This window comes from Carassius carassius, chromosome 26 (assembly GCF_963082965.1).
Source record: "Carassius carassius chromosome 26, fCarCar2.1, whole genome shotgun sequence".
NCBI classification, from domain to species: domain Eukaryota; kingdom Metazoa; phylum Chordata; class Actinopteri; order Cypriniformes; family Cyprinidae; genus Carassius; species Carassius carassius.
Genome location: NC_081780.1, coordinates 16,847,713 through 16,874,725, shown reverse-complemented (window position 1 = coordinate 16,874,725; position 27,013 = coordinate 16,847,713). Strand labels below are relative to the sequence as shown.

Sequence of the window (27,013 nt, the reverse complement as noted above, 5' to 3'; positions counted from 1 at the left end):
GAATTTAAATTTACACTTAAAAAGGGTATTAGGATTTACTAGTTAATACTTATTAGTACATTTTAGAAATATTGTATTTAAAAATGGTAATAAACATTAAATTTAACCTGAAATTTTGAAGTAGAAAGTGTTTTCTTGTAATTTGTACTCCAGTAATTTACAGTCACATTTACATTGTAGTATAAAAATAATCAAGGCATCATTTACACACTTTTGTTTTTTTCAGTATTAAAAGAACAATATGTACTCTCTTATTTACATGTCCTGTTTTAATTGTGAATATCAAAAAAATAACAACATTTTATTGAGATGCACTAATATTACAATTCTGGCCAGTACTGATAATTATTTTCAGGTTATTGCTGATAACTAGTTGATATTCTTTGTCTATATTTATCTATATATAGATTTGTGTAAATAGATTACACATTTTAATTCAGTCCTTTTAAATTATTTTTGAATTTTTGACAGTTTTATTAAATTATTGCTGTTTTAAAGGGATTGTTCTCCCCAAAATGAACATTTCACAACTCACTGAATCAATGTTTTCAAGTACTAACTCGCTAAAACAGATAGTTTGGGAGAACTGATTTTCATATATTAAACTGATTTGCAATGGGTGCAAAACTTCCTTAGTACATGATTTAGAAACTGTTTGCCAAATAAAAAGTGCTTGAAAAATTTAATATTCACTACCCTTCTGCCCTACCTTTGTCCATGCACATGCAAAATATCATTACTGTATTTACTGTTGATCGGAGGACTTACTTTGTCAAATAAGTCTGTGGCACAAAGACAGGTGCAGTCAGAAAAGAAATGCGTTCACTTTAATCAGGCGCCATTGATGGACTCCTGTCGAAGTGGCAATTAATTCCAAATGAACCTTTTTTTTTTTTTTTAAACTCAAATCACGCAATGTACACTATTGGCATGAAAGCCCAATAAAACGCTCTTTTCTTATAGGAAAGCAATAATTGATTTGACATTTCCTGCCACTTCAAAGGCTCTGAGCCCTGTAGGCATGGCACTAAATTACTGGAGAAAGAAGATTTGCTATTAGCTGAGTGTTAAGTGTTCACCACTGTCTTACTCTTTTCGCTTTACCTTTCTACCTCAACACGCTTGAGAATGTGGGTTTCTTATTGAAGATAGTTACATTCTGACACCAAAAAGGCCTTGTGTGTTTATCAGTAAACTTTAGTATTTCTGTCTCTTTCCGCGCACCAGTTTTGTGTGTTTTTTTTGTTTTTCCCATTTTAGGCAAACCAGCATCAAGGAAGACTTTTGATGTGTAAATACATTTTCACTGTGTTTATCATTGTGTGCATTTCCTGTTTTTATGACATTTGAAGTTGACTGTCATTCTGAATTTAAAGTTTTATTTGTAGTTAAAACACTAGATGAAATGACCGCATATACCAATGGTATACAAACTTCTGGAAGATATTATTTACATCATAGCAGGAATATTAGGATATACTCATTTCTGAAGTTCATAGGATTATCCAAGCATAGACTTTACCACAAAACTATTTATATATATATATATATATGTGTGTGTGTGTGTGTGTGTGTGTGTGTGTGTGTGTGTGTGTGTGTGTGTGCATTTTAATGTAGACTTATATTGTACAAATATACAAAATATATCATGAATTCTAAATATTACATTATCTATTATATTATTATAATAATAAAATTAAGTATATTATAATTAGATTTTAATTAGGAAATAAACTTGTTCTGTATAATTCTATAATTGAAAAGAAATACCATACTTTTACTTTTATTTATAGGCTTGTTCATTTACGTAGCAAATCAAAGTTTATATATTAAAGGAAAAATATGTAGATAAGTATGGTTGCCCTCATATTTTGTCTTCGGCTACACTGCCTAGATTCATGTACACCTTGATGCATGCTATTAATGTACTTCCTTTTAATATTTTGCTCGAATCGGTGTTAAAGCTACACTTGCATGTTAACCCAAGCAAAGCTGGATCTCCACACTGTCAGATAAACGGTGTGTGTTGTGATTAGGGGACTCGGCAGGGCCCTGCAGTGAGCGCCGGAGCCACAGAACGAGAGAGAAGCTGCTCTTATCTCAGGCAATTAATCAGAGACTCATATTGCGGGACAATTATTCAAAGCTTATTCTTGAATAACTTACAGCCGGAAGCATGCAGAAGTTTCCCCTGCACGACGTGAAGGTCGTGAGATCAAGGAGACGCTGCAAGACCGAAGGCTGTGGTACATTTGTGTGTGTTTAAGACAGATACTGCAGACAAGGTCAAAGTCACCGCCAACTCTGCTTCTGTTCCCATTCATTTCACACCAGGCAAGTTGTTCTTCTTATGCATGTTTAAGGTTTAAGGTTGATTTATGGATGCGTTGATCAAGAAAGTTTAGTCGATTTAATAATATGATGGCTGATGTTATAAATCAGTGTGGTTTCGCCTTATTTAAATCAACAATTATACTATATTACAATCTGTTATTTTAAGGCTAAAATCAAAGCAGAAATCCCTAAACACTAAAATGATTAATAAATGCTTAATATTTGTTGAAACCTGATATAAAAGTGTACATTTTGAATTTGAAATAAGTATAAAAAATTTTACTCTCAGCCTATTAAGAAAAATACAGACTGTATAAAAAAAGATAATATTTAGTAGAGATATTGTAACCTGATTTTCACATAATTTAGACATGTAGCAGATCACTTACTAACACTTACACTTACTATTCGGCATTGGTTTATGAATTATTTTTAATATATTATATATATATATATATATATATATATATATATATATATATATATATATAAAATATTAATTATTATTATTTTCTTTCTGATTCATAATAAGATCACGTATAATTTAAATTAAACCAGTATAAGGTGTTTTGGGAATATTTGTGTGGCGTAGGTGTCACCTTCATTAAACACTCCTACAGGTTTAAATGTTTTTTTTTTGCACATGCACACAGGATGCCCTCAGATGTTAGTAATTGTCCCACACAGAGGCTGTGCGGAATTGGAACATTAAACGCATCTTATCTCTTCTCGTTTAGCCCGCTTCTCGCGCTCTCCATTGATTGGAGCCCCCCCCAATAAACGAGCTGCTTTTAATTGCAGTAGGCCTTAATCCAGTTTTTCCTTTTTAAAGTACCACAGAGAAAGGGGTGTTTTTTTTTTTTTTTTTTTATGAAAGTGATATGACCCCCCCCCCCCACACACACACACACACACACCATACCTAACTATTTGTGTGTGTGTGTGTGTGTGTGTATCAGTATAAGAAAGCAGGTTAGTTGCATCAAACATTGGTCTCCAGTAAATTGACAGCTCTCTCTCTCTTCTCATTCACTCTCTTTCTTATCTATGCATTTTAATTACTTCACAATGTGTGTGTAAGCTTGTTTTCATTCCCATGTACCATTTTTGGCGCAGTAGCTTTTTCTCGTTATCACTCCCTGTCTTTAGTCTTATTCGCATTTGTAAGTGACACAATCAATTAAGTGCCGTGTGTTTATGTGTGCAAGTGTTCAAATCCGTGCTTTTCTTCAGCAGTGCCAAATTAAATAGGAAGGAGGGGGTGAATTTTTTTTTTTTTTTTTGGATATCAGATGAAAGGGAAACTGGTTGCAAGTGAAAACGGAGCTGTTTCTCCACTGGACGAATGAGCAGAGGCCTGATGTCTGAAAATGATCACACACATTCGCAGATATCTCTCATTTCAATATGTTTGACGTGCAATAAAATGTAAGTAGCTTTAAACATCACATCATCCAAACCACCCAATCAGATTTAAATTTTAGATTTTAGATTTATATTACTAAAAATGTCAAATTTAGCTATTTCCTTTTTTTTTTTTTTTTTAAGCCTTGCTAAACCCTGTTGCCGTATGATTTTCATCCCATTGCAAATGTAGCATTTCATAGCATTGTGACACTCATGTAAATGATTAGGACACTTTCTGCATAGCATATATACTGTATAATACTCATAGTATGTATATACAATTTAGTGACTTTCATTAAACCAAACCTTTTAGCCCTGTTACCAGAGTTAATAAAAAAAAAAGTTAAAAACAAATTTTTTTTTTTTGAATTATAGGTAAAGAATAATTTGATCATTAACTACAAACCATTTGATCCTAAATAATAATGTGTCACCTAGTGTTTCATTTTAACTCCGAAGAAATGAATTTTAAAGCTACTTAGCTTGACCTCATGAAGTGGATGAACAAAATTCCCTGAAGGTTAAGCACCTCTTTAAACTGACCATTTGGATTAAAAAATTGACTTCATTTTTAAGAGTTTCAGACTGTATTTTTGTACCTTGTTCATGGAAATGTCCAATTTGAATGAAAGAAAAGTACTTCTATTCCAGGAAGAAAGGAAATGGAGGATAGAGCCATAAAATGCAAATATCACCCATGCTGCTTTTCCTTTTTTTCTATACAAATTAAATGTCAGCGTTGTGAAATACTGTCACTTTACTTCATGCTGAGGAGGCGATGACAAATCCATATTCTTCCTTTAAATAAAAATTCTTATTACGATGCTGGCGTGGTAATCACGCAGGCACAAAGCCTTCCCGTGATTAACGATAGCAATTTATTGTGCGAGAGGGCCGAGGAGAGGGAGAGCGACCGACGCAGAAGAGACATCATCTTTATCATAATTCGTATCATAAATAACCGGCCCCAGCCAATCAGAAAGCAGCCGGCATGTCATTCTCAAATAACCTTTGATAACTATTACCATTCCACCGGCCGGAAGAAAGCCTAAAGTCACAATGTTATCTTATCCCCATTCTGTGCTTATAGAATACAACAATATTACCATATAGATTACACTATTTATAATAGAGAGTGTCAGAGGGCCCTGCCTGCACTTCCTGTCATCCATTGTGGTGCAGAGAGTCACAGTGGCCAGATTACCACTGGTTAACTGGTATCACGCCACCCTAGTGTGTCGTGTGTGTGTGCGTGCATTTGGAGTGCTTGGAGACATAAAAAAAAAAAAAGTTTGATTTAACCAGAGATTGCTTCTGCACTTGGATGTTGGTCTGATTTTGTCTGTATCTTGTTCGCTCTGTTGTTCTGCTGTGTAATCAGGTGTGGATGATTTTGATCTGTTGCTCTGATATCCACACTCCATTCCTCCCTGAGATGTTCCGTTTCTGTTAATATTGTTGTTCATATGTCAAAGTTGCCCCTTTTCTTAGTTTTCCTTTCATATTCTTTCTTATTATCTGTATTATTTACGAAACGGTTGAATCAGGTGTGTAATTAGTAGTTTTCAGTCTGGCTTGCATAGTTATCTGATCCGGTTTCTCAACTCTCTGTTCTTGCTTTTTTTTTTTTTTTTTGCAAATTCTGGTTGCATATGATTTATATTTGTATGTTTCCTTCTGGCAGATGAGGAAGAGGAGGAGCCGGTTCCTGCAGATATGGGCACTTCTGCCGAGGCCATGCAGGTCTCCCTGGGTGAGGAAGAGGATGTTGAGGAAGAGGAGAATGATGAGAACTGGCTTAGTTGTCATGGCGGAGAGAGTCCCAGGCCTGAGGGTCTGTTACCCGCCGCCAAGAGACCCCGCCTGAGCAGCAAACCAGGCGTTAGCCCCGAATGGAGTTATGAGCCACGGGAACCTCTCAGTTCCCTCAACTCCCAACACATACCCCATTCCCCCTCCCCTCCCTACTCCCCTGAATTACCCCAGCCTCCTTTGGCACCTCCTACACCTGGACAAAAGCCAAAATTGCCCTCACCCTCTCCTGCACGACAGAAGAACAAATCAACCAAAAGAGGTGCTGGTTCTGCACCCATTGGTGTATTGGGGCGACCACTTATATTGACACCACCCAAGTCCAATCAGAAGGCAGGAAAGAGGTCACCCGTTAGGCCCAAAAGCCCCCGCAGCCCAAAGCCAAGTCCTGCCCTTTTTGGTGCAGCTGGACGTGGTTGGGCAGGACCTCCTGTAGATGAGAATTCTCGTGATGGCCAGTTCAGAGCTCATGATACAGGAGACGAGGATATTGAGAACTCTATTGCTGCTGTGATTGCAAGGGCTTGTGCAGATGGAGATGGTGCATCAGACCCATTTGCTTACGACTCAGACTCAGACAGTGAGGGGCCAAACCCTCCAAAACCTGCACCCAAACATATACTAAGCCACATCAAACCTCCACAAGTTCTTACCGGAAAACACCCACTTCCACCAGTTCCCCCAATTCTCAACCCACCTAATCGCTGGACGATGGATGACTCCATTGACGAGGTCATCCGAAAGGCCAATCAGGGTCAAAAGCCAATTCAGGCCCCAAGTCTTTCACCTTCAGAACCCACTTACCTGTCGTCCCCACCTGACTCTCCTCCCACTCCACTGCCACTTCTAAAACCTCCCCAGGAACGGAAAGACCCTGTTACTGCTACCCTTCTGAAGAAAAAACTCAAGAAGGACATCAGGGTCAAGTTGAAGAAGAAAGACAAAGAGAGACTCAAGGAGAAGGGCAAAGAAAAAGGAAAGAACAAGGACAAGAACAAGGAGAAAAAGCGGGAAAAGGAGCGAGGGCAGGTAGAGGAGAACAACATGCCCTGGCTGGAGCTATTGCTAGGAGGTGAAGAACGGAGAGATGGTATTAGCGGGAAGAAAGAGAAGGACAAGCACAAAGACAAGAAAAAAGATAAAGAGAAAAGCAAGAAAGAGAAAGAGAAACGAGACAAGGGCAAGGAGCGAGGCAAGGAAGAGAAGAGGATATCTCAAGGAACCAAAGACATCGCCACTGCCGTTGGCGCCACCAGCCCGCTCTTCAGCCCCCAGACTTGCCTACGTGTCCCGTCAATGTTGCCCCCTTTGCCACCAATACTCCCTGATAAATTATTCCCACACCCAAAGGATAACAAGAGCAAAGAAAAGGACAAGAAGAAGGACAAGAAAGAGAAGAAGAAGAAAAAAGAGAAGGAGAAAGACAGAGAGAAGGAGCGTGAAAAGGAACGGGAGAAGGAACGGGTCAGGGAGAAGGAGAGAGATAAAGAGGAGAAGAAGAAGGACAAAGAGAAGAAAGAAAAGATGAAGGAAAAGGAGAAAGACAAGCCAAAACTTGAGAAATCAAGTTTATTGGTAAGAGGTCCTATAGCATTTACGAATTGGAAAGCTACTTTCACTGCTTACACTAAAATCTACTCTAAATTAGTTAAAACTAGTCAATATGAAATGATCTTCACAACCATTTGATATGTCTAACCTCATATTTCTGAGTAAAGCACAATATGCTGAGTTGTAAATGTACACAGTTTTGCATGATGTACTCATTATTGAATGCCAACTACATAAGGCTGCATAGGCCATTCATAAAACTTCAACATGAATTCAATATGACTATCAGGTGCAGCATCAATAATGCAATACACAAGAGAGAGTCACTCAGATAGATTTACTAGCTGGCCCCGTTACTAGTTCAGTCTGTGTGTTTGTGTGTGTCTTTCGCTGAGCTACTTTTATATTTCCGTGTTTTCCGGTCAATTTGTCCCTGGAATCTTGCTCCTTGCATGGAGCCCCTGTGCACACACACACACACACACACACAATAAACTATCAATCTGTGTGCAAATCAAACAAGGGATAATACACCTTAAAGCCTCTGTTTACCCAATTCATACCCCATTTTACAGCATGTATACGTATGTGTGTCTGCAAAAGAGCTTGAGCGAAAGAGTGTGTTAGTTCTTCTTTATCAAACATCGCTTTTCACCATCCAATGACAGTGATAATGTATGTACACCATATCAGAGCAGCTTGAATTGATTTGGACTGCTGCGGAATTCCATTTTTCATGCTTTCTGTCTCTTTTTCTTTCGTTACCTGAATCCCTGACCCCCGCACTCTCTTTCTCTCTCCATCTTATTCTCCGTCTCCTGCTGCCATTGGGAGATGGGATTGAGAAAATGATTTCTCTCGCTCTCCACCTGCTTGAATCTTTCCATCACTTTAATTTTTTGCAAGGCTGCTTTGCTGCCATCCAGGAGAAAAGAAAAAGAGACAAGAGAGTGAGAGGAAAGAGGAAAAATAGAAAGGTGGAGAGAGCTGAGGGGGTGGGGAGCTGGGGGGGTTATCAGTTGTTGGCCTGAGGTATGTGTGCAAGGGACTTAAATCCGTAGAGATTAGCAGAAAAATGCCGTCGGTAGCAGTAAGGGGCTTTACGCCACTGGTTGTATTAGTTCAGGTGAAAAGAGTATTGCGTTTACATAAAACTGGACAAATCCAGCCACAATGCCAATGCTGTGGGACCACAATGCAATCTGCTATCTCTGGACCTTAACCACAACATCCAGTGCTGTTTGCTGAGAACTGCCTCAGAACTACTGCTACCAAACAAGGAATTACAGAAATTGAGAGAGAACTATGGCGAGAGAGAGAGAAAAGAGATGGGGCAAAAGTGGAAACAAACGATACAGTGTACAGAGAGATGGAAAGAAGAGAAAGAGATTATGCCATTTTTTTTCTTACAATGGGTCTTTAGTATTTAAGTAAGTCTTTAGTAGCTTGTTTGAAAAGAAGTGGCAAATGGTTGAAGTCAAAATTAAATGGTTTTTGCAGCCATCTTCGTGTGCTTCTAACTGAAACTAGGGATGTAACGATACCATTTTTTCAGAACCGATCCGATACCAAAAATACGGAGTATCTGCCGATACCGATCCAATCCGATACAAACAAAGTTTTGTTTTTTTAAATCAATTTAGAATTTCTGTGTTGACCTGATCGTCACTATTTAGTGTATTAAACACAATCTACTACATATAGACAACTTCATTTTAATGAAAAATAAAAAATTTAATATATAATCATAATGACAAAAATACTATTGTAAACTAGGTTAGTGGATAAATCAGCAGCAAAATATACTCTAGCAAAATCATGGGTACACAATTTTATAAAATCTATTGAAATATTTTATTTACAAATAAAAGTGAATAAGTCTAAAATCTGGTAAAATGTTACACATTGCTCTTTGTATTGTTGTAAAATACATTCATGAAAAAACAAGTAAATACATTGATATAGAAATATAAGACATTTTCTTTTAAATGTATAGTACAGTAATAAAGACACCAACATATGATAGATAAGACAGAACAAGATAGACTATTAATAATCTTTAATTGCGAAGAAATGTATTGTAATACTAAAGGCTCAAATACAGAGTGCTTATGCGCATTCCGTGCACAGAATGATGCGCTTGAAATAACACAGTCACAGTGCGCAGACTGCGCAGCCCTCCGAGTCCACATAGAAAAGGAAGTACAAAGGGAAGAGATATTGATACGTAGTGTTTTAAATCTGTGCGTTAGTTTATTAAGCCTTTTCTTTTAACAGTTTCAAATCTCTCTTGAAGAGAGTTTCATCGTTTTGACTGTAGTAAACGAATGCGACATGCAGTTTGATTGCTGAATGGAGGATGACAGACAGCTGCAGTGGAAAGAAGAATTTATGTGAACTTGAATTTAATGTCTTAAAAATTAATCTGTACATCACATTGAACTATGGAACAGCTTCAGAAGGCTTGAAATATAGTGCACAAAAACCTTTTGGTGCTTTATAATGTTTTTGTGCCTTTCGTGGGGCTCCGGCTGGATTGGTCTCGTCTGATTGATACCCGATCTGACAAAAAATTGCAGTATTGGAGCCAATACCGATTCTGAGTATCGGATCGATGCACCTCTAATTGAAACATGATATTTAAATACATAAATAAATAAACAATACATTACATAATTTGTACAAAACATATTATTACAATATTTTTCCCATTGATATTTATCACAATATTCATGTTGAAAGAAAACCTTTCCACAAGAATGTTGTACCTTGAGAATGAATGTACACAACTTATTTTTACACAATTAAACTGGAGTACCTTTTAATTTAGGGCTCTACAAAATTATTATTTTTCCTTAAATTCTGTGTTTTCCCCAAAAAAAATTCCTGGATTCTTTATTTTATGATTTATTACAAATTTGTTATCAAAAATGTTCTTTAATTAAATTAATTTCAATATGAATCTCCAAATGTTTTCGTTTATCACCCATTCTTATTGTATAGAAAGGTATTGTTGAAATCAGCCAATAAGTAATATTACTGCAGATGATATATTACCGTTACAGAACAACCAGTCAGTAATTGCACAGATTTTTTCAGTTTTTAAACCTTACACCACGTCGTTACAACAAAGACGAGTGTCATTGGGCAAAAAAATAAAAACCATCATAATCAGTGATTTATTTATTTATTTTCTAAACTGAATGTGGCGTGATGAGTCACCAACAGTTGTCCCTATCTATTTCACACATACTCTGTGTTTGCACTACTTCTGACAACGGGATAAATGGATTTGGATTGTCCAGTGTAGACAGTCTCAAGTTGTTTGCTGAAATCCTATTAGCAAAGTTGGGTATTACGTGATGGTCAAGAGTATATCCAATTTGAATTAAAAAATACTTCAAAATACTTCAAAATGAAGAGATCAGGTTCATTAGTATGGATAGTAAAGGTAAAAGATAAACATGGGCATTGAATTTGCCATCGTTTATTTAAAAAATTGCGTATAAATGCGTCAAATTGGATTTTGATTCAAGTACCAACCTCCAACCTGAGAAGAGTCTCTTCACACTGTCTAATCTCCACCCCTACTGAACAATGAGTCTTTGCTAAACGGCACAAAAAGAACCTTTGTATCATATTTTATTGTATTGTGCTTTATGGTATTACACTCTTGTAAAATTTTGAGAGTTTCATTTTCACTTTTTCATTATCGGTTCTTTAGCTTATAGCGTTTTTAAAGAGCGACACTGGTCTCTGGGTCACGCTAGCTACAGCACTTTACATCCATTTAGAAGCTGACTAATCAATTTAAGTGATCAGGCAGCCATTTATGTTGGGTGCACATGCAGTGCGTGTTTGAATGAGCATGATAGGAGTAGGTTAAGTAGGACGGGGCACTTTTAGGGAGAAACACATTGCTGACACCTCCTCAACCACTTAAAGACTAATTAACATAAGCAGATAGTACTATCTTGCCCCGCTTTTGTGGGTCACCCTGAGTGTGTGCACACACGTTCACTCTTACAGACGTGCACACACACGTTCACGGGCCTTATCGTCAAGACACATGGCCTTAGCTCCTTCCTTAGGGAGGTTGAAAGGTCTGTACTCACTCGTGTGTTGGATGGCTGTTCCCCATTGCCCAATTGTGGTTAGTAAACACGGGTGTCGTCCTTCTGAATGAGAGATATCGCAATCTGATATTATTATTAAACTTTAATGACTGTTAAAAACCTACAAATTAAACTTTCTCTGCCTCAGAAAGTCTTTGGCTTTTTGGATGACATCACAAGTCCCTCTTACTTTGCCCCACCACAGTTGTTGACCAACCATCTCCCATTATTCTGGTTGAGATTTTGAATCCTTGACAAGTAAACAGATGGTGATTACATAAGAATAATTTACTAATTACAAGCAATAGAACAAAAAACTTCAGTAGAACAAATAAATAATGCTACATGCATTGTATAATCAAATGTATAAAAACATTGCATATTCTTCACTGTGATATATTTCTTATTAAAGTTACAAAAGTGATTTAGTCAAGAGCAGTGAGCGATTAACTCTTTTGAATGACAGACTGCTTTCACTTTAAGATCAAATATGCTGTTAAACATGTTTTCTTTCTCAGCTGTTTGCTTTCAGTTAAGACCTAAATAACTGTGTTCAGTCTCATTTGAGTTATTTAGGTCTTAACTGAATTCTTGCAAAGACGGGGATTTTGAAACATACATGTGTGTATTTAAATATTCAAGGCCCATAAACTGCTGATTGCTTTTGAATGGCTCAAAAATGCTTGTATTTTAAGCCGCAATGCTTAAAAACACCTGCAAACGGTACATTGTTGTGACCATGTAGCACAGCAACGTCATGCGAGCATGTAACCGATGATAGTCCAAAATCTCTACCAGTTGACAATTTTTTACCGGTATATAGCTCACCTTTACTTTCTATACAGTAAACAATTTAGTTACTGTGTTGGGTCAACATTTGAGTCCAAAGTAAAATCTGGGTCCTGAACAAAACCAATTTTTAGAATCTATTTATTGTCTTTGTATTCAAATGAGACTGCAAATTCACACCTCAGAAAAAATATAATTTATTTTGCTGCGACATGGCAGATTAAGCAGCGCCACTGTTGAATAGCCGAGCAGAAAACACCTGTACCAGGTGAAACAAGTTTGTTTTGCCCATTTCTCTCAGAGGAGTTTTCCATAGATTAACAGGCCGTCTAAAATTCATTGTGCCGAGTCCAGCGTTAACTCAAGAGCTCCTCTAATCAACTGAAGTACAAACTGCTGATAAATCTTTTATGGCAGTTTAGAGTTGCAGCCCTTGTTATAGCCCCAGTATAGTGTAACCCGTGTATAGGAGAAATCGTGGTGCTTTCCCAAGCACGTATCGCTAGAAGAGACGTGTGATAGTCATGGTTATAATGCTTCATAAAAGCCATCCGTTTGGGACGATCGCATCTGAAAGCGAATCGAAGAAGGAGAATTGCGAGCGCAGACATACCTCCAGACATTTTTTGTGTTTTTTTTTTTGGCGCCACTCGCCAGGTTTGTTCATGCATATATGCTAATTCAGCGGCTAACACGGCTTCTCACGCTGCTATTCTCCTCAAATGATGCAACCTGCCAGCCATCCTCTCAATTCTGCTGATACGTACGTTCCCCTCTTTCCATAGAAGAAAGGACGTGAAAAGCCGAGAGAAAGAGAGAGGATGGGGTGGCAGACAGAGAGAGTGAGTGAGTCCCAGGGAGGAGTCTCCAAATCCACAAAGGTTTTGTAATGAATGCGCGGCGCAACAATGAAAACAAAAACATTAAAAAGAGAAAAGACATGTTTCTGTGTTAAACAATTAGTGCAGCGGCATTATGGGGGATCTGGTCGGACAAAAGCACAACAGCGGCAGGGGTTCTCCCCAACACAAACGCACAAAGAGCACCTCACTCTCGTTAAGCCTCGGAAAAACCCCAGAGACACTCTACACCGTTCTCCTCCGCCAGCGCCGCGTTATCCGTCCCAGCGCTATCATCTCCTCCATCTCTCATGCGCTTTGTTCTGTTCATCATCCCATTCTGCTGTTTTTATCTCTGTTCTGGGGTCTGTTCATACCCCTCTCTCTGTCCCTCCCCGCCTCCATGGCCTCAGACTGGACAGACTACTGCCAGCATCAGAGGTGTGTGTACATAAAGGGCTTTTCAGGAGGACTGACCCTGGTGCTAGCTAAACTGGATTAGCAGGACACCATGTTGTCCATCTGCCGTGTTAAGTGTGAACATCTGAGGTGAAGCTGTGTGGTCTTGTCCACATTAGTAGCTGATTTGTAGTTTAATAACTCACAATTATGTCATCACTGCAAGTTTTGGAAAAAGCACCCATGTTTTCTTTGTGTATGAGGAATACTAGATTGATCCTTCTACCCCAAACCCGTGATGATTGACGGGGTGAAAACTGTAGCACTGACTTGTATACCAACATTTTAACCTGTTTAGTTTTCAGTAAACTTGTTAATTGAAATGCCATGTTTTATGCACATGATTAGTTGTTTGGTCCTTTACACAATCTTTGGATTCAGTGAAAATTCAGTTCTCACTGCCTGAATTTGTCAGTACTGAATTCAGCTTTAAAAAGCAAGTGTCATTTCTGTAACCATATCTGGTTAGAACGGGATTAAGCCCTCAGAAGAGGAGTGACCACTGCATGTAACTAGTTTGAAATTTCCCACTTTTAGACAATTATGTATCCATCAGGCCAACGTTTTGAAATGTAGGGATTTTTGCATTTTTGTCTTCTTGTAATTTTTTATTTTAAAACCTGATATCGAGGCAAATTATATCACAGCTTATTTTCATATTAAATCATTTTTTTCCTGTTTTTTTTTTGCTGTACATTGTGTTGTTTCCTGATTTCACTGAGAAGCATGTCAAATTACCATGCACAGATTTAATTGGAATTCAAAAAAAATAAAAACAGAATAGATTAATTAGTTACATTGACTGATTACATTGGTTATCATGAGATTATTATTGGTCATTTGTTTAACATCAGTGAATTCCTATTTTACAGATTGCAGCATCAAAGAAACCTTAAATAGGGCTGGTTGATAAATCAATATTAATATTTGTAAGAAATATTAAAGAGAAAATTATATAATTATATTTAATTAATCTTTTTTAAATGAATTGCAATATGGATTAAAGTTTTTAATATTTTATTTGATGCATTTTTATGATAAATATGTATTAAAATACAAAAAAGTTATCTAATCTATATATTTTTTTATTAATATTGATTTCATTTTAGAAGATTTGTTCAATTGTCAACAATTTAGAAAAAACACATTTCATTCGGTACCATTTTTATGATCATTTTGTATTAAATCAAAATATAGAATAAAGAAAAAAAGTTATGTGCAATAAATATTCTGATAAATGTCAAATGATATAAAGAAAATTATAATATTTTTTGTCCCTATCCCTAAGCTTAATAATTCAGTGGTTACTTGACCTGAATGTTTATATATTTTATATATATAAGTTTATATATAAGTATATATATATATAATATTTCTGTCTGTTTAGGCTGATGTTTTTCCCGCTGTCCTACCGTCTCCTGTCATACCCCGACTGACCCTCAGAGTGGGCGCTGGACAAGACAAGATGTAAGTACTTCACACACACGAAGGGTTGAGAGTATCAGGCAGCTCTCTGTGTGGTCAGAGTCTCTGAGTCTGTGTACAGGTGTGAGTTTCAGGCTTTGGGTCTTGTGACCAGTCCCAGACGGCCCATGAGGTCTTTGAGGGGGGCAAACACACACACACACACTCCCCACATCATTGCCCCCTCCTGCACACTCCTATCAATAGCGCCAGTGTTCACAGCACTTAACCCCCTCACACACACACATACAGCGCCATACTACAGGTAAGGCGATTACTGATTCCTGAACGTCTACATGACTGATGTTGCTTTAATGGCCAGTGTGATTTAGACTCCGAATGTACAGCATCTGCAGTGTTTTGACTGTGCTTTTGAATTTCTTCCTCACCTCTTCAGTTCCACCTGCATGCAGAACAGGAAACATTAATGTTTACGTCTGTGTGTGTGTGTGTGTTTGTACAGGAAGGCCTTTATTCTTAGCCCAGGAGTGTGTGTTGTGCCTCTGATGTCGCCTGTGTTATGCTTTTTTTACTTGCACCTGTAGTCTAGTTTGTTGAAAAACACAATCAGCAATGCTTTCAAGAGGAAAATGTGTTTTTGTTTCGTTTACATAAGCACAAAGCTTTAGATGTTGTTTATGTTTAACTTTTATTTTAGCTTGAAAGACATTAGGGATGCACAGTATATCAGTGATGAAAGTAAAAGATAAAAGAGTATTTATATCAGCTATAACCAAAAATAGTGATCGATAAAGAGTGCTTTTTTACAAGATCTCAACAGAAGCTCCTATGATGCACATTGGCACAGGTGACCTTTGGTCTCTGAAAGGTTGTGAGGTCACATCCTGGACAGGGCATACCCCACACCGTCTTTACCCCGAGAGGGAGCCCTGTGCATGGTTGTGGTGTGTGTGTGTGTGTTTGTGTGTGTTTGTGTGTGTGTGTGTGTGTGTGTGTGTGTGTGTGTGTGTGTGTGTGTGTGTGTCAGTCAGATGAAGCATAAATAATGAGTGTCTGTGTGTGTAATCGGAGCTGACCATTTGACACGCCCTTCTCAGGGTCAATACCACAGCAAGCAACGCTGTCCGCTCTCTCTGAGCCTGTCAATCAACCTGTTACTCGGCAGCAGCAGGGTTTAATCAGTTTGTCTGGCAGCATTTAAAAGACAAACAGTTCTTCTCTGTTGCCAGATTATAATTATTAAGGATTTTCAATATATTGGTGAAAATATCAGCTGACATTGAAAGCAGATAAAATTAGAATGGTTTACAGTTTACAGTGTTCAGACAGAAGCACTCAAACAGGCAAAAGTATAGCATGAAAAAATAGATAAAATGTATGTTGTTTGAGATTTGGGGTAAAATATTTTAAACAATACATAGAAATACTTAGATATTTATGTTTTGATGAAGGTTTTATTTTTTTTACTTATTTAATTATTAATTCAAAATAAATTATCAAATATATTATTTTTTTTTTCATTGGTTGATTTATTCACAATCAAACAAAAAAGCTATAATACTGGCCATTATAATAGTTTTTAGCCATAGGAAAATTATATTGCATGATATACACAAATGTACAAAAATGTGAGGTGGGGGGGGCAACAACAGTAGGACTTTATTTTAAGAACCAATTCTCGCTATTAACTAGCATGCAATATACTACCAAATTGGCTGTTTATTAGTACTTATAAAGCACGTATAAATGCCTTCTCCTGTATGATCATATTTTAGATCCCTTAATTCTATTCCATATCTAAACTTAAGAACTACCTTACTATTAATAAGCGGCATATTAAGTTTAAGGCAAACGTAATAGTTAATAGTGAGAATTAAACCTAAAACAAACAGTAATACAATAAACTATTCATCCAATGACATAAATTATATTTGTATGGTGTGTAACCGTCCTTTCTTTGCTCTTTTTCTCTCTTTCTTCACCAGTGTGATCAGTAAGGTGGTCCCAGATTCGGAGCCCACCCCTCCACCACCACGGACCCCAGTGCCCAGGGCCAGTCCAGCAGTACGGATGCGTTCCCCTCCTGCTCCCCCTCCAACTGCCCCGGCTCCTGTAGCACCTCCACCCAGACCTCCTCCTGTCCTGCCCCCTCCACCCCCAGCCGTCCCCGTTCTGCAGGCACCCAGCCAGGCCAAAGCTCGGGGATGCAGCGTTGTAACGGAGACCGTCAGTGCATACGTGGTGAGTCTCACATACACACACACAAATTAATAAATGCATTGTGCACAAATCAGTTATATATTGTTCATATTATACATTATAATTTCATATATTTAATATTTACCTTTTTATTATTAATATCACAATCTAGTTATGATTTACAGTTGCATTCAATCAAATATGCGGTATATTATGTCAATATACAGTTCTAAAGGTGTGTATCAGCTTCATTATTTTAAGTCACTTTGACCGAGAAACATTTTAAATTTTATGCTCTAAACTATCAATTGGTGTCCAATTTTTTTATAGACATTTTTACACATTATTTGATGTTTTTAATGTTTGTTTTTTTTCCCAGCTAAAAATCACTTAAGAAAAGTGTTTTCTTAAGTGCTCTTAAGTCAAAAATTACATTTTAAAGCTAAGGTTTCATTAAAAACAGGAAACAGTTTTGAAAACAGGAAGTCGATTTAATGGTTTGGATGGCGCACTGGGAGTTCGGACTCGAAATGATATAGGATGTGATGTATTTAATTGTATAGCACTTGCTTTTACTTTTGTTTTCAACCAGTGTCACGAATTTTAAGTTTGTTAGATTGTTTTGGTTAACTCTTGTGTTTGTTCGTCACAGATTCGGGATGAATCGGGGAATAAGATCTGGATTTGTCCAGGATGTAATAAACCTGATGACGGCAGTCCCATGATCGGATGCGACGAGTGTGACGACTGGTATCACTGGTAAAAACCTTTTTCAGTTTCTCTTACATTATCCAATTGCTATTTTTATCCCTCTCTCCAGCAAAGAGTTTTTGTTTGGTTGTTTTCTTTCCCTGTATTGTGACATTATCTGAGGAATCAGGAATAAATGCAGGTGGGACTGAAATGTTATCTATAAGGAAGTTGTCTCAGGTTTGATTTAATCTTGACTTCAGGTGAAGTCATACAGTTAAGACTTTATTCATCTTATAGGGTGCATTAGACCTTTTGGAGTAATATCCAGACCCAACTTCCTTTTTTTGACATACAAGCAAAAAAAATGTTCCTGTGGCAAAAAAGCGGTAGAGCATTGCGTTAGCAGTGCAAGGTTGTGGGTTCGATTCCCAGGGAGCACATGTTAGGTAAAAAATGTTAGCCTGAATGCACTGTAAGTCTCTTTGGATAAAAGCGTCTGCTAAATGCATCAGTTTAATTTAATTTAAATTTACAAGCACAAAGTGCAGTGTGATTTACATGATTATATTTAAAGTTACAAGACTTCTATAATATTTTACACTAATTTCCTTTCATGTCATTTTAAGAGGAACACACACCTCAAAACAAAGTGAATCAGAGGAAGGAAAAAAAAAACACCCAAACTGAGCCTAGATTGCCTGGCAGTACTGTAAAGCTTTTTGGGAATCATCTTTTTCATACGCTTCGCTTAAAGATCAAAAATGCCCAATCGCACACAGAACAAACTGCTCCTCTTTCAAGATAAAAGGAACTATTTTGATTGCGAGAATGATCAAGTATTTTTAAATCGAAAAAAGATGTGCCTTCTCCATTTGGAATTTATGTAGAATTAAATAAAAAATACAAACTTGGCACGCAAGTTGTGTTTTTCATCATACCGATGGATATCATCCAGGTTTATCTTGTAACTGAGACTCATCTATTTCTCTTTCTGTCTCTTTCAGGCCCTGTGTGGGTATTGTAGCCGCCCCTCCGGAGGACCAGTCGTGGTACTGTGTGAAATGCGCTGGCAAGAAGAAAGACAAGAAGACAAAAAAAAGGAAACGCAAAGCGCACTGACCCACATTTCTTTTTCTCTCGTCTCTGTCTTCATCTGTTTTCTCCTTAATTCATTTCCAACTCTTTTGCCGCCTCAGTTTTATTTTTCCCACCCAGCCCTTCTTTTAACTCGGTTAACTTAACTCCATTTCCAGTATCATAATGTATTTTTTAATATGAAAATTTAAAATGTGTATATGTTACTTTTTTATGTGGAGAATCGTATGGTTTGTCTGTATGATCTTTGATTGTTCAGTAGATCAGTGTTGAAATGAACCTCTCAGTTCGCCCTCATTAAAGGTTGTTTCATGTATGTGCTGATTCATCAAATCTTCATCAACCATGAGAAAAAGCATTCTGTACTATAACCTGCCTTTTAATATCCTTCTTCTGATTGATTTTGACTGGAGGTGCAGTTTCATTTTACTATAGATTTAATTAAAAGTTGCTTTTTCACATCTTATTGTTTTGTGGTCTTGTCATTTGTTTGGGTACATATCGTCTACTCGCTCTGATTCTAAAAAAAACTTTGAATGCATGAGTTTCATAAGCCAAAATTATAAAAGTATTTTATTATTTGAGTTGAGTGATATTTCTATATACTTTATTCAATGGTTTGTTTTGACTTTTGGATTGAATAAGGCATTTCTCTCAAACTATCTCTGGGAACTGAAGTGCAAATGTTTCTATATATATATATATAGATATATATAGATATAGATATATATATAGACATAAAGTTTACAGTGAGTTAAATATGGTAAATGAAGTGGCAATTAAGCATTGAAATGTTTATCCAAAACACAATGAAGAAGAAAAAAAAGATAACCAGGGATGGCATTGTTTATTCAAATATGATGATACTTTGTGCAAACAAAACCCTCTATCCTCAAGAGGTCAAGTGACCCTGAAAAGTATTTGGACACTTCAGACACAGATAAAAGTTTAACAAGCAAGAAGTATTTATTTCAAGGAAAGACGAAACAGAATAGAACATTTTCACATAAGGATGTTTTTAATGACACATAATTGCGACATTTTCTTACTGTCAGAAATTAATACATAAGGAATATGTTCATTGTTAATGTGAAAAACTAGAATTGAGGTTACTCCGTAACGGTGTAGTGTAACTGACTTAAAAATTACCAATCTTTTGAAACATAATTTGTTTGCCACTTATATTGATAGTTTAAAGTATACAGTTACATTAGTGAAGGCACCACAAACGTATTTCTGGCATAGCATATAAAGAAACTCCATAAATTGTAGCAAACGTTATATCGAATTGAGGCGTTTTTATGAGTGAATCACTAAGTCATTCACTCATCCGATTCTTTCAAAAGCAATGATTCACTCAGAAACTAATGTTGTTCGGATCGCAGCCGCTGATTCGGTCCCACAAACGTACTTCTGGCATAAATTGTAAGAACAGTATGGTAGTAGACCTAAGTTACTGTATTTCGAATTGAGGCGTTTTTATGAGTGAATCATTGAGTCGTTCACTCATCCGATTCTTTCAATAGCAATGATTCACTCATGAACTAACGAATGTCGTTCGGATCGCAGCCGCTGATTCTGCTTTGGTTTTGTTTGGAGCTGTTTTCGTTGGCGGAGCGAGACCAGACAAAATAACTGTCAAATTTTGTTTATAAAATGTAAGTTACTCAGTATCGACTTCTTGTTTATTCAAGTGTTATTTCTTGGTTAAAAGCACACTCTCACGAACACGATAGCGTAACTTACCTGTTTCACGTTTGAAAACCAGTGTCCAAACACAACGTAGTTTAGATCGGTATACTCACCGTTTAGATATTTGAAACATACAGATGTCTTATGTCCAATTTTTACAAGTTTTTATTAATATACATCTACACATATGAAAGATAGCCTACAACACGGTAAAAAATACTCTTCTTATCAGTCTGTTCCTTTGTAGTTCTGCCAATATGACTAACGTTAGTGTTTAGCTCCCACACAGCAGCTTTGAAGGAAGTAAAGTTATTCCACCTGATGAGGACTCTCCGCCACTGAACTCATTTAAAATCTCCTCAAATATCCCCTCACTACCTGTCATTTCTGCTAATCGCACAGATACGGCTGGCTAAATGAGCCTTCATCGTGGCTTGATCAGTTCTTTATGTTAGCGCTTATCACAGAAAACTGAGACCATTATTGTTGCATTGTTACTCGTTTCAAAGCAGAAATGACGGTTCTGATGCAGCAGGGAGCAGTTAGCAGTGGACTGGATGCTGATAAGAAATGCTTTCCACATGTAGACTGGTATCCAGAGCTGCTGTTAAACGAGAGTGTATCTACAGACAATAGCTCTGAGCACCGGCTATAACAAAAAACACCCATTTGAAACGTTCACGTGCCTTTAACGCAACAAAGATGCGCGGGAAGGTCATGACCCAGTCAATGATAGATTTTACGTTGGCTTAAAAAGAATCACCCTTAAAAGTATGAATGTTTCATTTCATTAGGAAACAAAATATCAGTCCAGGTGACATTTGCATTCATTTAACCCTTAAAGCTCCACTTTTTTAAGACATTTTATCATTGACTTTTAAGTAACTAATACCAGTGTGATTTTGGATGAATGTATTGTCAGTTCCCCTCAAGCTCATTAAATAAGATTTGAACATGTAGATTGTGATATGTTTGTATATCAGGTGGTTTAAGATGGTCATCAAGCACTTTAATTACCTTGCCATTATTTACATGCATGTCTGAATGCTCTACTGAGTGATGTTAGTTTTTGCAGATTAGAAGATAAAGGTCACTCACAGCTTCCCCAAAGGTCAGAGGTCACATGGAGATGGACATACAGCAGTTTCCTCTAAAGGTGAGAAGAAAACAAAAGACAAAGCACTTCATGGCAGACTGATTGATACTCATATACACTCACATACTACTGATAATCTCGAAATTGACAAGTTTTGTTATGAATTTGAAATGGGATTGCAGTTTCTTGTCCATGTGTTCTGTTATATCTGAAGCTTGCTGAAAAAAAAATACAGGCACCATATTTGACTTTTCTGAACAGCCTTCTCTTAAATTATTCATTTACAGGAAACACTAAATTGACATAAGATTTTAAGACTTATTTACTAACGCTGTATTTTAAATATCTTGTTTTATAAAGAAAGCTGATAAGTGCATGTTCTGGCTCGTTGGCCTTTATTTGTTTTTATTTTAAATGGTTTTAGGCATAAATCGGAAATGCTCCACTATTTCTTACTTTTCCATTTTCTTGCAATTGGGTTTTACAAAAGTATTTTATATCACACTTTTTGGCCTTCAGTTGGTCTTGTGGACGAACTAATGTTTGTTTATTTTTTTCATTTGTCTTTTGAAAAACGGTATGCTTTTATGAGTGTAACAGTCTATTTAAGAAGCTGCCTTATTAACTTTGAATGAACTAACATGTGCAGTGTCCCTGAGACCAAATCTATCAAATAAATCAAGCTAACTAAACGAATTGTTTCTCTAGAATTTAATTATGTATCCATAACTTATCTTGCCCTTTTATTTTTACAAATTTAGACGCTACACTGAAACCTATGCAGTCCACGTTTTCAGGCGTTAAAATAACATTTGCAAACACATATTCTACACACAAGTGGCCACTACTACCCCCAATACTATAAAATGATGATGATATCAAATCACGTCGCCCTCTGTTGGTAAACATTATAAAGCAATTCAGCGCTGTTTGTGAGATTACAATAAGCATCAACAGACACACTGACTCTAACATGAACTTTATCTATAATTTAGCCTACATCAACTTTATCGTTAATCTATCATTTGCAAAAGAAAGTAATTAATGCAAACATACCCGTTTTACCCTCATGGCGTTGGGATTTATGATATTTTCTGTTGCATTATGAAGCTTTGAGTACGTTCACATCAAAGCAACCCCCCAAAAATTTAAAAGTTAAAAAAGGCATTAGTTAAGAATGTAAACCAACTGCGTTTTTACAGTAAGTCTTTAAGGTTAAACACATGCTAAATCTCTTGCTTTCATTAAAGCTTGCAGTAGGCCATCAGTCCTATCAAGCCACAATGTTAAAAAGGTTTTTTTTCAGTCTGTTTTAAACATTGAACATTTAGAAAATAAAAAAGGATGTGGTATACAGTGTCACAGATACGAATCACGGGATAAAATACAGTTGTTAATTCACCTGAAAGTTCCTTTCATTACATATTACCTGTTTTCCATATATTGCACCCTTTGGAGATGAACCCCTCTTATAAAAAGAAAATCTTTCATATTGTACTGGTTAAAGGCATATAGGACGTTCATCAAAAGAATCATCAGAGGCCGTAGAGGCTTTCTATGCGATCTGTAAGATTGGGAACAGAACTTTTAAGGTGAGCGGCTCGTTCCTCCCTTTTTTGAATTCAGAAAGTGCCACAACTGAGAGTTTTTCTTTTGTATGTGTTTGCTGCATACTTTTTGTGAGAGTGAAATTGTGATTTATCGGAGGCACTGTGAGCTACACTGGGAGCTTATCTTCCTTTTACGCAAAGGTAGCGCATTTCTTTATCAATTGTTTTGAAACGACAAGCTTCAAAAGCAATTAAGGACGTGATATGACACCAACGCAGATGAATTTCGAATACATTTTAATTAGAATATTTATTTATTTCGAGTTTCTCCTCAGCCCGAAGCTCCTTGTGCAATTAAAGAGGGCGCGCGCGTGATGTTTGAAAAGCCTGATCAATAGCCCGAACGGTGACGCGCGCGCGCGTGGATTTAACATAATCAGCCTCGTGGGCGTCACGCGAACTTCCAGCGTGAAGGTGCAGCGCGGAGATAGGTAATTATTTCACCAAAGGCACTAATGAACGCTCTATCTGCCTTCCACAACTCGCATCGCGTTCTGCCCTTACGCCATTTCCTTCTGATGAGGAAAGAAGAGAAAGAATAAACAAAACGAATCTGGGAGGGGGATTCATAGTGCACATCGCAAAGGGGTGTGAGGCATCATCATGTGTCGCCATAAACTGCCAAGTTTAAGCTTTTCTCCATGAACATTCCAAGAAAATATCTGAACAGGTGAATATTTGTCACATCCTGTTTAGCTATGCAAGTGTGAATGGAGACCGGGGCCAGTTGCCCTTTTCTAAATCCATTGATTATTTCTCAAGGTTTATTCTTTTTGTTTTAAACATTTTCACCGTTTCAAAGTCATCGTTTTCATCCAGCTAAATTTCGTCTAGGTTGATCTCTTGTGCTGTCACGCCATTTGGGGTATAAGTTAATTGTCACAATGAGAGACAGACTGCCTTTTCAGCATCATTTAACATTGGGGATAAAAAATAAACACAAAACAGTTAATGAACCGCATTGAAAATATCAAACATATATATATATATATATTGTTACATCTTGCCCCGGCCTGACAACACAGTTCAATTAAAATCTACCTTCATGTTGCCTGAAAGCCGGTGTAATGTTATTGCGTTCACTTGATTGCCCAACAGCTATTACAAAAATATGATGATTTGGGGGTGTTATATTGAGAATAAAATTCACAAAAAAATTATTTTGAAGACAATTGTTGAGTTTTAACCTTGTGAAAACTTTTCTAATGTGACAACTAGCCCCGATCTCCTCTACATGAATGACAACGCGAACAGAAAGGCAAGACACTTAAGAATGAATGAATGAAATTATCATGTGCATTGGTACCATCGAGTTTTGTCGCTTGACACCAGAGTGCAGCTTTTGAGTCTATTCGGTTTCCCCGGCGTGCCTCCCAGTCATGCAATATGCATTCTTCATCCTGAAAGGCTGGAATAGATTGTCGATATAAAATGTCAAAATAAAACGCTAGCGCGCCTCGCGCTCCCTGTAGTATTTAGATTGAAAGTAAAGGCATTTTCTCCTTGCGCATTAGAGAGGGGAGGGAGTGATAGAGAGGGGGAGGTATAGCATAAAGACACCTACACTAGGCCGTGCATCTCCTTTGATCAGAAAGGGCAGTTGCGTCCAGGGGCGCTGCACAAGATCCCAGCCCCTATGCATAGGCAGTCCTTATGCCCCCCCCCCCCCCCCCCCTAAATATATATTCCAGACTTTTCAAGGGCCCTCTCTTCCTTTGGGGCCCTGGTAATCAGTACTGGTTTTAGCCCCAGTCCGACGCCCCTGATTGCGTCATCAGATGCTGATGTTGGGTGCGCGCGCGCACGCGCTCGGTGAGGAGAAAAGAACGGGAAAGTGTCATCATAAACGCGCGCTGTGTCGGGGAATGACTTTGTGACGACCTTTGTTGCAAATGGGCTGCAGACATGGAAATGGCTTAGCGCTATCGCCGTCTCCCAGGCAACCATCAGGGTCCCCATCTCTCGCGGAGAAATGAGTTATGAAAAGGCTGGAGTGAAGCAGGGATTAAACATGATCCTGGGGACAGGGTGTCAATCAAAAAAGCCAACTCACAAACCGCGCTCCTTTTTTCCCCACTACAAAATTGTATTTTGAAACGCAGCATATATTTACTGCCAAAGGTGCCACTGTCTATTTTATATGTATTTAAGGCCGATAATGAATTGGTGCTTTAGTGCGCCTATAAAGATGGGAGGTTGTGCTTTTAAAATCCGTTATCGGAGAGGATTTAGCTCGGCACAGTGCTCACAGGCAATGGGTATTTTTCAATTACCCAGATTAATTGCACTGCATAAATTAGAATACAAGTAAAGTGAATGGAGATCAAAGTTGTTGATGAATCTGAGACATGGTGGAAGCAACTGGCGCACAATGTGAATGTATTATGTCAGGTGTCAGATTTGTGTTTTATCGCGAACATTAGAATGTGGTGCCGTACAGTGGACCTTTTTCATGGTAGACGCCATTTTTAATTTTTACGAGACTGAAAACGAGGCTGAACCAAGTTCAGCTTACTCAGTATTTCATATACAATCTCTGCAAAAAAACAAAAAACGTCGGAACTTAGGGAAAAAAAATCGGAACTTAGAAAAAACTAATCGGAACTTAGAAAATAAATAAATAAAAATGTACAAATGACAGGAACTGGAAATGAAAATGAAACTTGACCTAAGACCTAACGCCTGCCAGTCTGCCTATATGTCCACCGCAACCTTGTTTGTATTCGCGTCAATTGGTTTCGCGTCCACGTTGACTAAAGCACCAGGGATACCAAATCAACACGATCTTAATTGTATTTATAACGTCAATGTGTCGCGAATATAAGAGAAAGAGCCGTTGTTTGTCTAACCTAATTTCACCGGCTGGAGCTAAGCTGGACCGTTTAAAGTGGAGATGAGGGAGGGGGGGCGTTCTTCAAATTGGCTTGACCCGATGCTATTTGATATTTGGCTCTTTGACACTCATTTAAAGGCGCGCGGCACCAAAGCAGAACGCGGACAAGCCCGGCCTGAAACCGGATCCGCGCGCGCGCGGGGGGATCTGGAGAACACGATAGCCGGGGGCTCGCGCTCTCCAAAGGCTCTCTGGTCATCTTAGACCGGCTCGCTCGAGCCTGCAGCGCCAGCGCGTCGCCAGGCGGCGTGTAAACGGTAAATGTTCGCTATTTGTTCCAAAGATTGCAATGAAAATCAAGTCTGCCTCCTCTTCTCTCAGGCTCCCTATTCTCCACTTTCTCTCACACACTCGAGATACCAACAAATAGCCATTGAGTAAGAGGCTTAAAGACCCCTTCTCCCCCCACACAATACTTGAATTCATCAAGCGAGTAAAGGCGACATTAAAAGGAGAGAGAGGGAGAAAGGGAGAAATATTGGTATTTATTGAATCGTTAAAGACAAGATACCGGACACCTTTCGACAAAAGCCTTCCAGCAGTGGCCTCTGAACTGCTTACATTAACCAAAAAAAACAAACAAACAAACAAACAAACAAAAAACAACAAAAAAAAACCACACAAAATTCCAAGTGAAACTGGGGCGAGTGTGGCCATGTTTGATCTCATGTGTAAAAAGAAGGCAGATCAGAAACCCATTTCACATGGGAGTAAGTCAGGACACTTTTAATAAACGTCTCGTTAGAGCAGGTTTAGTGCAGATAAAGCGATGCAATTGTGCGCGCGCCCCTGGAGAGCAGGCAATGATGTAACGCGCGCATTTGTGTCCAATTCCCCTGTCATCCATTTCATTAGTTAATCTACTCATCTCAGTCTCTCCATCTCTGTTACCCTCGCTTCTCTCCCGCCAATCTGCGCATCTCTACCAACAAACAGTTCTACAAATAAAAGACCCTTCTCTCAGATTGCTTATTATGACCGTGGGCTGTATATGTGCTTTGATT

General features: G+C 37.8%; 1 protein-coding gene across 1 annotated transcript in view; it reads left to right on the top strand.

Moving 5' to 3' along the window:
- The window catches only part of LOC132105905 (transcription initiation factor TFIID subunit 3-like), a 44,876-nt gene extending 25,692 nt beyond the window's left edge, over positions 1-19,184 (top strand). The window contains exons 3-7 of the mRNA XM_059511428.1: positions 5,426-7,128; positions 14,694-14,773; positions 16,717-16,972; positions 17,583-17,689; positions 18,628-19,184. Coding sequence (XP_059367411.1) covers positions 5,426-7,128; positions 14,694-14,773; positions 16,717-16,972; positions 17,583-17,689; positions 18,628-18,742 — 2,261 coding nt within the window. The 3' untranslated portion in view covers positions 18,743-19,184. The remainder of the gene's footprint in view (positions 1-5,425; positions 7,129-14,693; positions 14,774-16,716; positions 16,973-17,582; positions 17,690-18,627) is intronic.
- Positions 19,185-27,013: the final 7,829 nt, after the last annotated feature.